General features: G+C 36.9%; 2 protein-coding genes across 2 annotated transcripts in view; one reads left to right on the forward strand and one right to left on the reverse strand.

The window, feature by feature from the left end:
* The window catches only part of LOC110375969 (frizzled-2), a 159,955-nt gene that overhangs the window by 79,221 nt on the left and 67,484 nt on the right, over positions 1–13,250 (forward strand). The gene's annotated exons all lie outside the window — the stretch shown is intronic.
* On the reverse strand, positions 8,982–11,750 carry LOC126054147 (uncharacterized). The gene is made up of 3 exons (XM_049838450.2): positions 11,225–11,750; positions 10,373–10,597; positions 8,982–9,954 (listed from the first exon to the last, which is right to left on the reverse strand). The coding sequence occupies exons 1-3, from the start codon at positions 11,339–11,341 to the stop codon at positions 9,370–9,372; spliced, it is 927 nt and encodes a 308-aa protein (XP_049694407.2). The 5' UTR covers positions 11,342–11,750; the 3' UTR covers positions 8,982–9,369.

The raw sequence follows: 13,250 nt of genomic DNA on the forward strand, positions 1-13,250 counted from the left end.
AACTACTTAATTAAATCTAAGCTAAGAGGCTGGCTTTCCTTCTTTAGGTTTGCTAGCATTTCCGATTAAAAGTTTAGATAAGGGAGTTGTGTAATATGTGTAGTGGTATGTTTATAACTCACACATTTATCCTTACTTAAAATCCTTGGTAAAATTTCAGTGACACAATTCTTAGTTATTTAATTAAGCTCTTTACTTCATATGAAAATTCTATTTCTGCTCTTATTCCTGAAGTACAGACGTAAAACTTCTGACATCCGTATATGAACAATAAACCATCCACAATTTCCTTGTGAAACACCTCGTCAAGAGTTTCACGAGCGCCATCTTAAATCCTCAATCGTCGCCGTATTTCTTAAATTGTGACGTCACACCTCACGAAACTTACATCTACCAGAAAAGATAATATAGAAGTCCCACTTGGAACAAGAATTAGCAACCTTTGTTAAAATGAGTTTCTCAGCTTGTAAGGAATTAATTGCTTTATGTTATTTTCCCACTGCTGTACGCATGAGCCTTCATATTATGGTATGAGCATTGATTACTCGGCTTGCTAAAAAGCGTAAGCAATTTGAAATGTTCAAATTACCTTTCAATGCTATTCAGTCTATACGTATGACTTTCCAAATTTCACATCGGTCCTCACACATGATATATTGAGTTGGGACGTAAATGCCTCAACCGTTTTATTATATACCTTCTCATTTATTTGTTGAGTGGAAACCACAGGTCCATAGAGTAAAGTGGAACAATGGTCGTGATATATATCCTCATTGTGCGGGACTGGGTTTCTATGAAGCCTGTTATGGCACATTTACATAGGAATCACTGCGACATACATACTTACGCGCCGGGATTCGCTCGTGTTCGGCGATGGCGGGTTGCCTTTCCCCTTTGCTTGGTTATTTATTGTTCATGTATTTTCCTTGTAGATGATGACAATATTTCTTTGTAATATGCTGTTATTATTTTGAAAGACAACGTGGGATTTAGTATAAAAAATCTTCAGACTTCGATACAATATAGAATTAACAGCACACAGAGTACTGTATGTACATCTTTTATTAGCGCAATATTCAGTATGTTTGCATTACTTGGTGGATCCTTTTACACCCCTCAAGCTTTTTTTTCTCTAATTTTATGGCAAAGTAGTTAATTATTTTGCCGGTCGTGCACTAAACACAGACAATAAATCAATTTAGTAGTGACCAATCACAGTTGTCGATATGCAGCGGCGCGGGCGCAGCGTCCCGTGCGATTTACAGCCGTCACGCTGCCTCGCTCAGCCACCTTGTCAAAATGTTATTTATATCAATTGCTTGTTAGTTTGCATGTCTGTCATAAGCGATCGCGACATAAGCAAGCAAAATAATACATTAAACCACACATTTCACGCAATTTTGAAGATTCATGCAAACGGATAGAGCTATCCTATATGATTCCCGGGTTTAATTATCATCATCATCATATCAACCAATTGACATGCACTGCTAAACTTGGGAGACGCCTAGGTTCAATTATCATAATCAATTTTATAATTGATCATTATTGATTCTGCAATTTTACCTTGAACGCTTTTCATGTTGCATCTATAGTGTCCTTCCACGACGAGGCGGCTGAAAGTTTGCTGAAGATACAATACCATCTCTATCTCCAGCTTGAAACATAGATTTTTTTTAGCTGAAAGGTAGAAGTTTCTTTCAAAAATCACCTGTAACTAAATATAAGCTAGTCATATGCATATTACAAACTAGTCGCTGCAGCTCGTAACTTGGTCCTGACCAATATGTCGTTCAATAAATAAGTAATTAATAACAATAAGACTAGACAGGCGTTACTCAATCACTGCGGGTCACCTCGCGTTAACTCAATATACATTAACTCTATATTAAGAAATCAAGCCGAATTAGGATTTATGGATGTTTGCAAAATTTAATTTTACAGAATAAACACATCACTCATTGATTGCAGAACAGTAATTATTGTAAATGCCAAAGTAACTGTATGCCTGTTAGTCCCAGGTTTTATGCCAAATTTCGATAGCACAGGGCTTTATTTTATCCAGGTAGGGGGAGAAGTCCGCACAGGGCTCGGGTGAAAGCGCTGACGATAGCTAGTAGCTCTATAATGAGTAAAATAATAATTGTTTCAAAGTAACAAAGCGTAATTCCTAAAAAACGTCTATTTGAAGGAGCAAATCAGTATTTCCTTTCATCCTACAAGAACAGTGCTCTGTCATGTGACACCGCCATTTCTCAAACTCGTACATGATCTGTGAAATGTTCAGGTTAAGTAAAACTGAGCCGATTTACGTAAACGACACGCGGTTGTACGAGCGTTCCGTTTTACGCTGTAATTACTGAACATTCTCATTGTTAGGGGGATACAACACGTTTTTCAGCTTAATTTGACGCGGTTTATCTTCCTTTCAGCTGAAATTCGAGATCAACATACAATAGGAATACTTAATATGGTTTGTAGAAATAGTCCTGGGTATTAAAATTTTAGTAACGGCCAGTTTCTTCATCAAAAGTTAAAGTTAAAGTAATGTCTAAAGTAAAAGTAACGGTCAAATACGTTTTTTCAAGGCTAAAGTAATAGCAAAACTAATAGAAAAATTGATTTTGACCTTTTACTTTAAACATTACTTTGACTTTTACTCTGGCTTTAACTTTTGATGAAGAAACTGGCTGTGAGAGAGGCTTAATAAATATAAAACATGATTGCAAAATTGACAGTACTCATGAAGATTTTTACTAATCCCTCCAGTAACTTCTGAGATAAGCGCGTTCCAACAAACATACTCTTTGTAATATCAATACAGATTTAAAACCTAGATATCAAATTACCTTCCAACAACGTTGATGACAAAAAATGACGTGGCCTAACCTCTTTTAGCGAGAGTCTACTCATCCGAATGAATACCATGACTAATACATAGTTGTAGTAACCCAAATATATTTCGAAACATCTACTTACGTAGCACAAAGAAAATTGCGGAACATTAATAAAACCCTTTTACGTACAAGTGTTGACTTTATGGCCTAAAAACTTTCTCAACTATCGATTTATTTCGGCAATGTTTGATATTTCCTCTATACAACACAAATATAAAGTTGATTGTTTCTTTTGTGAAAGCTTATTGTCTTTTCTCAGAATTTGCCACTCAATTTATCGAGATAGGATATCTTTTAGAATAATTTGATCGAATTTTCTGCTCTTAGGTATCCGATATTGTTATTTGAAGCAATAATATTTTATAGGCTGAAATGGCAGTCAGGTATAGGCAATTCAAAGTTACTTGTTATTATTTGATTCAAGGAAAAACAATTTTGTGATAATAAATATTTATTGTAATGAATAATAACTTAGCTCATATCAGAATCACAAACTACGACAATAAGATATCGAAACGCCATCCATAACTTTACTTCTGTTGTACCTAGCTGGATAAAAAGTCGTGGTGGCCTAGTGGGTAAAGGACCAACCTCTCAAGTATGAGGGCGCGGGTTCGATCCCAGGTCAGGCAAGTACCAATGCAACTTTTCTAAGTTTGTATGTACTTTCTAAGTATATCTTAGACACCATTGATTATGTTTCGGATGGCACGTTAAACTGTAGGTCCCGGCTGTCATTGAACATCCTTGGCAGTCGTTACGGGTATTCAGAAGCCAGTAAGTCTGACACCAGTCTAACCAAGGGGTATCGGGTTGCCCGGGTAACTGGATTGAGGAGGTCAGATAGGCAGTCGCTTCTTGTAAAGCACTGGTACTCAGCTGAATCCGGTTAGACTGGAAGCCGACCCCAAAATGATTGGGAAAAGGCTCGGAGGATGTACCTAGCTGGATAAAAAATACCTCTTTCAACTTATGCCATACTTCGCATTGTTAAACTATAGATATCAAACTAATACTCATGATGTAATTTATCCTCCCAATGGTACAAAAATATATCTGTAGACTCGTAACAGCATCCAAACTCGCATGTAACAAATGCTCGAGAAAGTTAGTGAAGCTAGCGATCCAATAACATGGTGATAAGTGGAGCTATTCGAGTGCACTCCGGCAGTTTATCTGCAGTCCAAAACTTGCAGTAAGTGATGCAACTCGTTACGAGTTCACTAAGGGCCATATTGAATTTAATGCTATCGAAACATATTTATGTATGTAGCATAAGATTTGGTATAGATTCCGAGCTATTTTAAAAATTCAGTATTACATGGCCAGTTGGACCGAAAAACCCAATGACTGTAAATCAAAATTGATAAATTCCACCAAACTTAACGTTGCAAATACCTACCTCAAGAGATCTCCCAATTTCATCTGCGTCTTTGTCTGCAGAAGTCATTTTGTGCAGTGGAAAGATCTATTGTGAGCGTTAAAAAGTTCATCCAGTGTATTTTCTATAAATAAGTAAAGTTACCACATGTACTGACAACTGAAGTTCTGGTAATGCGTAGTAACTTGATACTCGCCCACGTGTACCGCGGGAATGCTGTCCTAAATATACTGGGCGCACTGTATGCTGGTGTAATGCGCTTAGATTTATTTTCAGTTGTGATTTAAGCCAGCTATTTGCAGTAAAAACTATAAATATTCGAGGTATTCAAAACGATTTTAAATGTTCAACTAACGGTTCCCATTTTATAAATCGTAAATTAAAACATAATCTCCAAAATGGCCGCTGACATATTTTTGAGCGCGAAATACGAGAAAATGGCGTCGCATTGTCGGCTAAAATGCTCCCTGGCTGCTTTCCAACAGGACTTGAATGCTGGTCAGAAATAAGGCCAGCCCTGCCTCCTCCGAAACAGCCTGGATTTGCTTTATTGCTCCGCTTTATAAGGAAGAAAATATCCCCTATGATTCATCAAGACGCGAGAGCTTTAAGTTTGAAATCGCAAAGATTTTTACTGTGAAAAGTCTTCATTGTTCTCCAGAATTCTTTTTAAAGCCAACTGAGTCTTGAAATAATACTTTTCTTAATTCAATGTCTAAATGCTCGGAGGACGAAAAGCAATGAAAATTGTTTAAGCGCTAAAAAACTGTCGTCGTAGGTACTTAATGAGATTCTCAATTCTCAATTCTTAATTCTTTATTGCATACCATAATGTATTACAGGTTGTTGGTAGGTTATAGATATTAGTCACAATTATGGACCCTGTCGGGCACAAGCAATCAATAGTAGGAGAGAGGAGGAAGAGCACTGTGTGTTTAAATTCTAGTATTTAAGTATGTAGTTAGTAGTTTGAAGTTTTTTTTTTTTTTTTTAATATATATATATAATTATTAGGTTTTCTAATGGGACGGTTTACATTTTTTTTTATTTTTATTTGTTTATATAAGTATGTATGTAGATGTGTAATAGTGTATAGTTTTTATTTCTCATTTAGATATTCGTTTATACTATAGTAGCATTTGCGTATAAGGAAATCTTTTAGTTTATTGGTAAAAATGGTATTTTTATTTAAATTTCTTATTTTTTCCGGTAGTTTATTATATATTTTAATGGACATGACAAAAGTACTATCAGAGTGCATTTTTAGACGCGACGTTGGTAAATTTAGCCTATTTTTATGCCTTAAAGAAATTTTTGTTTGTATGTCCTCTCTTTTTGTGAAGAATTCCGGGTACATACGCACGAACTTACAAATTTCAAATATATAGAGGCAGGGTAGGGATAAGATTTTGAGTTCCTGAAAGTAAGGTTTGCAACTGTCGGTGTCTTCAATATTTACTAATATTCTAATTAGTTTTTTTTGTAGGGTGAATAGCGTGGGCGCGTCTGTACTGTTTCCCCATAGGATAACACCATATTTGAGCCAAGCGTAAGCATATGCGTAATATGTTGTTAGTGCGGTTTTGAGGTCTGTGGTTTTTTTGATTTCGCGGAGGGCGTAAGAAAATTTGGATAATTTTGCTCTTATTTTCTGGACGTGTGACTTCCAATTTATGTGTGTGTCAATGTTTAGGCCTAGTAGAGTGAATGTATCGACTATTTCTAATTTATTACTTCTAAATGTAAAATTAATATTTATGGGAAGTTTTTGCCGAGGGTAGAATGGAATTATTTTGGTTTTGCTGAAGTTAATTTCTAAGTTATGATCTGTCATCCAATTTATTGTTGTATCTAATATAGAATTTAATTTGTCATTTATGTTTGCGTTATTTTCGCACGACGTAAGTATAGATATGTCGTCTGCGAACAGAACACATGGCTCGTTTATGTTATTAGGAAGGTCATTTATATAAACTAAAAATAATTAGATTAAGCTGGGAACCTTGGGCACGACACTCAAGATGAAGATAATTGCTTTTTATTGAATAGAACATTTACTTTCAGCTGAGAACTTAGCAACTGTTATTTTGATAGAATTGAATTATCCAGAAATAATCTTTTGATCTTCATTTCAATTCTGGGATGAACTATCTTTCTATTTATGTGGACGTCGAAGCAACACGCCTTGTTAGACTAAAATCTTGCGTAGATTTCTATAATTTGTCTTTCCGAGTTTTTTCAAAAATAACTAACACAAAGTACTTAATTTATATTTTCTTGAGTAACAAACTTGCAAGTATAAAATTTCCACAACTTAGTTATTTATTCATGTTAAGAATAATTCTACAAACAACGATTGATGTTAACATCGCGTGTGTAACATGTCGGTAAAGTTTCGTCAACTTAACAATCAATACACTCATTGATTGTTACTTAAAGCTCAAGTCACGACAATAGCGAATACCAAATCACATCTCGCTGACAATATCCACAAATCCGATTACGAATCGAGATTAGAATCGAGTCACTCGTATCGTTATTAAATCGATAACGAGGTGAATACATGTGGCAGCCGGGCTATTCTTTAGACTGGCTTGTAGGGTTGCTGCAATCTTCATTTAATAAATAAAGATTAGTATTTGAAAAAAGTATTTTATGTATTGACATCAATAGCCATAGCAAGGGAATGTGTCAGATAAACACGCTAACAAGGATGGTAAGGAGAAGGGAATGGCTCCATAGGTTCCTGGGCCCAGGTGTTAACTGAATCAAAGTAGCCTTATTTGTAAGAGGATATAATAACAAGGCTTCACTAAAAATTTGGTGAATTTTGGCTACCCAGAAACCAAGTTATCTGAATTATAGTAAAAGTTAGGTTATATTATAACATTGTATTTTTTATGTAATTTGCGAAATACTTCTGAATCACTTCGGTTGTGTAATGGTTTTATGCATGAAGCATGTGAAAGCCTAACCTGTTAGATCTTCGAGACATCACCCTACGCAGCGGCAACCGGCGCGTGCCCTGGACTTTGGCCGCGTTTCCACTGACGCGGAGCTGGGCGGAGAGGAGCGGAGAAGAGCGGTGAAAAGTGGTCAGTGTTTCCACTGAAGCGGAGCTGGGCGGAGAGGAGCGCAGCTGAGCGGAGAGGAGCGATGAAGAGCGGTGAGTGGTCAGTGAGCGGAGCAGAGCGGAGTGGAGCATGCTTTTGGAATCGCGCATTTTTACAGACACACTGCACGCGAGTCACGCACCGCCCCGCTCCGCACCGCTCCGTACCGCCCCGCTGTCCTCCGCTCTGCACCCCAATGCTCGCTGTCCTCCGCTCTGCACCGCCTCGATGTATGAATATTCGCTCAGCTCTGCTCCACCCCGCTCGTACTGTTTCCATTGAAGCGGAGCGGAGATTTCAAGCATAATCATTGGTCAATTTGTGCACCGCTAAGCTCCTCTCCGCCCAGCTCCGCGTCAGTGGAAACGCGGCCTTTCGCTATAGTCGAAGACAAGTTTCTACTTGCAATTTCCTGTAACCTATAAGCAGCAGGAACCAACCTTTTAAAAACTAAAAAAGGGAGAAGGAAGTAAAATAAAACACCAATATACTTAATAATTAAACATGTATTATCATTCATCTTCAATTATTATTAGAATGTCATCTAAAAATTGTGCAGGGGGTACGATATTTTCTTGGAATCTTGCCCAACTGAGATACCATATAATGCACATTACATGGGCACAGCAGCCTACAGTTCTTCTACCTACAATACAATTACAATAATATGATAATATTGAATCTCGTCCTCTTCGACAGCTATCAACTAAAATATAAACAAAATATGTTTTGCGACTTATATGGCGGGATTGTATTCGGCCTCGCAATAACCAAGAAGTATTTGAAGCTGACAGCTGTCGAAGAAGGCTGCTGCTTACCTCCCTGCACACTTCTATTATAAACCCATCATTTCCCCGCAAATGTTCACCAAAATAGGACCGTGCCTGCTTTAATTGATATGTACCTAAGCATACAAGAATTAATTCATCATATGACAACTGGGAAAATCATTTAAATTATCATTATGAATAGTTATTGTTTCAAAATCAGCCCTACGTCTATTATATTGGTTGTTAACAATAAAATCACCTAATATGTTATGTCTATTCATATTTAAATTAATCTGATTAATGATAGCCCCACAGTCTATTCTATCGGTTATGGGAGGGTGAAACCTATTTATGAGAGCAGCAGCCACCTTAAAATCTCTTATTAAACTTCTTGAGGCTGTATTAAAATAACATTGCCTGAATAATTTGAAATCTCTTTTAAACCTACCGTTCACAATCTCAACGACCCAACGGCAAATGGTGACTGCCCTCGATTTGTTTGCGTCAAGTGTTGACAGCTGTGTTTCACCCTGCGCCAAAGTAGCAGGCACGTATGTCCTATATCCACATTGGTTTAACAAAGGTAATGAATCTCGGAAACCCTATCCAGTATAAATACATCACCATTTTGGAAAAATCCTGGAGTGGGTTTCCACTTAAAATTCATGTCTCATTATATCTGAGTCTGACGTGGTAGCTGGATAGGGGCCCAAAACATCAATGATGTAACCATCTGTGCACACCATTAAAAAGGTTTGGTTAAGTTCCTATATTTATGCAAACTGTATGTTTTTTGATATAAATAATTAGAGCTTTTTCAATATAACAGTAAGTTCCATCAAATATAGCGATGGGCCTAGAATCTCCTTCAAATAAAGCACTAGGAATGGCTAAGTTCCTTTCTTTTATTTGTTCTCTAGTGATGTGTTCTAAACCTAAGTGCCGAGGCACAAAATGTTCAGTTAATATGTCACGGGCTTGACACAGCCACTTGGCTAAAGTTTTCTTAGATGTTTTAAATAATGTTGCTAATCTTTCATTTGAGTCCCCACTTCTTAATTTGATAAGATAGGCTGCTAAAACTGAAGAACTATTACGAATTTCTATCAATTGTGGAACCTCATCAAATAATTGACGGAACTGAACTTTAGTAAACCCGATCCAGGTATGCACAACATGGTCGTCCATATTATCAATATTTTCAAAATTCAAAACCTTTCTTTTGGGGTTTCTTTTAGTGTAAACATATCTTGGATATGTCTTGCAGTAAATGTTTGTAAATAATTACTCCTTAAACTATCAAGGAAGTCCCATGCCTCAATTACTAAATGTATATCACAAAGTCGATTATTTTGTGGTACATAATATTTATGCTCATTAAGCAACATTTTTCTCGTTGCTAGAGGAACTCTATATCGTTCAGTTCTCTGGCAACCTTCTATGAAGCACCGTCGCTCTGTTTCAACTGCCCGCATATAATCTGGCAATACAATTGTTGGTTCAGGGTGCTGTTGTACTGGTTCCACAATTGGGGCACTTGGTGAATGTAGTTCCACTGAGGGTTCATGCACATCATCATTACCTTGGTTTTGTTCTGGTTGAATGGAAACATTCTCAGGTTCGTGTAGAATGTTGTCATGATTTTCATCCAATTGTCCAACAGAAACACCAACTGATGATTGGGCTGGCGGTGGGTTACTTTGTGAGGAAGTCGAAGGACCTGTACTCATATGAACAGCAGCTCTGTCTGCTAATATCCAACAGGAATGGCATATACGACTTGCCTCGTCCACCTTCAAAAAAATAAAAATTCACTATTATACTATAATACAGTAGTCCAGATAGTAATAAAAAATAACCCTAACCTAACCTGTGTCGGGTGCCCTTGTCTTTCAGTTAAGTGTTTTATTTTTATGATTTAGTGCTAGTTTTAAATCATGTTAGCTTTACAAATAAATGTTTTATTATTTTAACTAGCTGAACCTCACGGTTTCACTAGCATCTTTGTTTACTGCTCCGCTGCTATTGGATGTAGCGTAATGTTATGTAACCATTCTCAATAAATAGGCTATCTAACAGACAAGATTTTTAAAGTCGGACTAGTAGATTCTGAGATTAGTGCGTTGAACGCACCAAACAAACTCTTTCACTTTATAATATTAGTATAGATATAGTTTAAATAATTTAAAATATAATACTAAACTATCTTACCGTTTGTGGTAGAATCCACTCTCTAATCACATTATATATCGCAGATTCACGAGCAGAATCATTACGAAGAAGGTGGTTGAACCGCCGGGCTAAGAGTGAACGACCACAGCGGAGACATACGCTTGAATGGCCAACTTGGGTTGGTGCATCAATCGCACGTCTTCCAAGAACCACATCTTGGGCCAAGTCCCAACATGCTTGGCATACAACGTTCTCACTGGTTACCTGAAATAACATAACCATTTAAATCTTGTTCAACCCCTAGTGCATGTTCAATAATGTCGATGTCACAACCGAGACCGAAATTGATTTATCGGGACTCGAGGGTGACCTTCACTTTTTTTATAAGAGAAATGATCAAACTCCACATTCCACAGATTAAAATATATGTCTATTTAAAGGCACACAGCGGGCGCGGCGCGGCGGGACGGACGACGCGACGCTGAGCAGTTGTAATGTACTAGATACTATGGACGACTTCACACAGAGCGATAGTTACCGTCGCGACGAGCGGGACGGCTCTGTGTGAAGTCGTAGTCATCTAGATACTATGGACGACTTCACACAGAGCCGCCCGCTCGACGCGACGGTAACTGTCGCTCTAGTACATTACAACTGCTCAGCGTCGCGTCGCCGTCCCGCCACGCCCGCTGTGTGAATAGACCATTACAACTGCTCAGCGTCGCGTCGCCGTCCCGTCCCGCCGCGCCGCGCCCGCTGTGTGCAGAGACCTTAAGCTAACTAATTGACTATTGATCTAATATAATACTGTCCAATAAACCGATAGATATGAAGTTAAAATGGCTTGCTAAAAGCACGATTTGAATATGTAAAAAATGGGTAAAAACTTACAGGCTGAGATGCACGCCACTGACGAATAACTGTTAAAATCGCCTCATCCTCCAAGACTTTTCTTCCAATAGAATTACTGCGACCAAGCGCAATCGTACAATTCATACAGCGATCCATGTCGTCGATATCCAATCGATAGGCGTAACAGTTGTCCAAAATCGAGAGCCAGGTAATTCAGAGTAGCAAGATCCGTCGAAAAGCCAAGGTCGTGGGTTTAAATAGTAAAACCAGGAAAATATGTGCGCACTCAGAATGAAAGAAAACAAACGAGTGCATCTGTCAGTCAGTGACAGACGCATGCCACCAACAAGTGTTGCCGGAATAAAAATACAGTAGATTACTAGTAATTCAGGCATTTCAGGCATTATTTAATCGATTATTTAGTCTTATTATCTTAATTTAAGTTTTCTCTCTTCCTGGGTAGAATCCTGGTACCATATTTTGTGATTTTATTTAAAAAAATGTAACGGTTTTTTTAATACATATTTCAGGTAGTTAACTGCTGGGCCCAGAAGTCCCCTTCTCCTTTGATGATATCTTTTTATTTTGCAGTGTTTATACATAATATATGACAAAAAATAAATGATAACCTTTCAAGTTGTAACAAAACGTAATGCGAAGGTTTTATTCATAATACGATTCGATATTCTTTTGAGTATCAAGTTACGACATTGCCATTCACAATTCTGTGACGTTTTTGTAAAAACAGACATCGGTATCAATAAGTGACAGTCAAAAGGTTCGAAGAAAAGCTCTCATGTAAAAATATTCGAGCGACGGTGACAAGTCAAAGCGACAATTATGTGGAAATTTCAAAGAAATGTAATCGGATTATATTGAGATCGACAGCGACACATGCTGACTTGATGTTTTAAGAGTGATATGAGGACCACCGATATAAGCTGCGTGTAGTATATTTAGTAGCAGAATTTGTGTTTACAACTTTTCCATGTTCCTATTGAAATACACCAAATTATAATACATCGTATTACACATCTTTTGGCATTATATCTTTCAGAGCAAGTTGCACCCATAAATATTTTTGTAAAACTTAAATACCTTAACTACAAACTTTCATCATCACTAGGATTGCTTACCTATTCACTGAAATCTAAAGATATGTTGTGATAAATACAACGTTCATTGTTTTATTTTATTTCTGAGTATTTATGTTTCTCTCTGGAAATTACCGTACACTACGAGTTATCTGTTTCTGTATCCATAGGTACGTGCAGAGGATTTATAAATATTATTTTCTTTTAAAGCGACTTTAAAGTTGTTATTCCCAGTACTTTATTCCTTAATAGCGGCTTCACACGTTATTACTTGAGTCTCGGATATTCCAGTAGCGTTGTAGTTAAGTATCTCTTGACAAACAGATTAAGACAAACATTACTGACTTAGAATTCATCCCTTGTCAAATCATTATTCAACGTAAAAAAGGTGCAAAACTATATCCCAATCGCACACATATTGTCTATCTTAATGTATATCTAAACACCCTCTTTACATCAGTACATTACTTTTTCTAACGTTCCTCTACACGCTGGTACATCGAGCGTCCACTCGCCGATAAGATCGGTTTGAAGACGTAAATAGCAGTGATCAGGAACGTTACATTGTGGCAATAAGAGTTTTCTTTCAAGTGCTGTGACTAAGTTATTGTCGAGTTAAGTTACTTGATGTTATCTTACTTTGTTCAGTATAATGTCTGTAGTTCAGATGTGATGTATTTTGAGATTTTTATCTGACTTGTTTGGTTTCGATTACGTTGATTACGAGATGCTGATTATATATTTTTCTTATTATTAAAATAAGAAAAAATAATGTTAAGTCACATTTATTTTTAGCCAGTACTCTACTCATAATTACGAATGAAAGATAGACGAATTAGAAAACTATTGAAATAAAGACTTGTTCTAGAACATTTAACTTTTAGAAAACTTTTTTAGAAAAACTGATACTGTTGACCTACTTCAATATAGACTTCTAGATATATTCTTATTTGAAATTATCTGATTGTTCT

The sequence above is a fragment of the Helicoverpa armigera genome, chromosome 11, assembly GCF_030705265.1.
Source record: "Helicoverpa armigera isolate CAAS_96S chromosome 11, ASM3070526v1, whole genome shotgun sequence".
Classification (NCBI taxonomy): Eukaryota; Metazoa; Arthropoda; class Insecta; order Lepidoptera; family Noctuidae; genus Helicoverpa; species Helicoverpa armigera.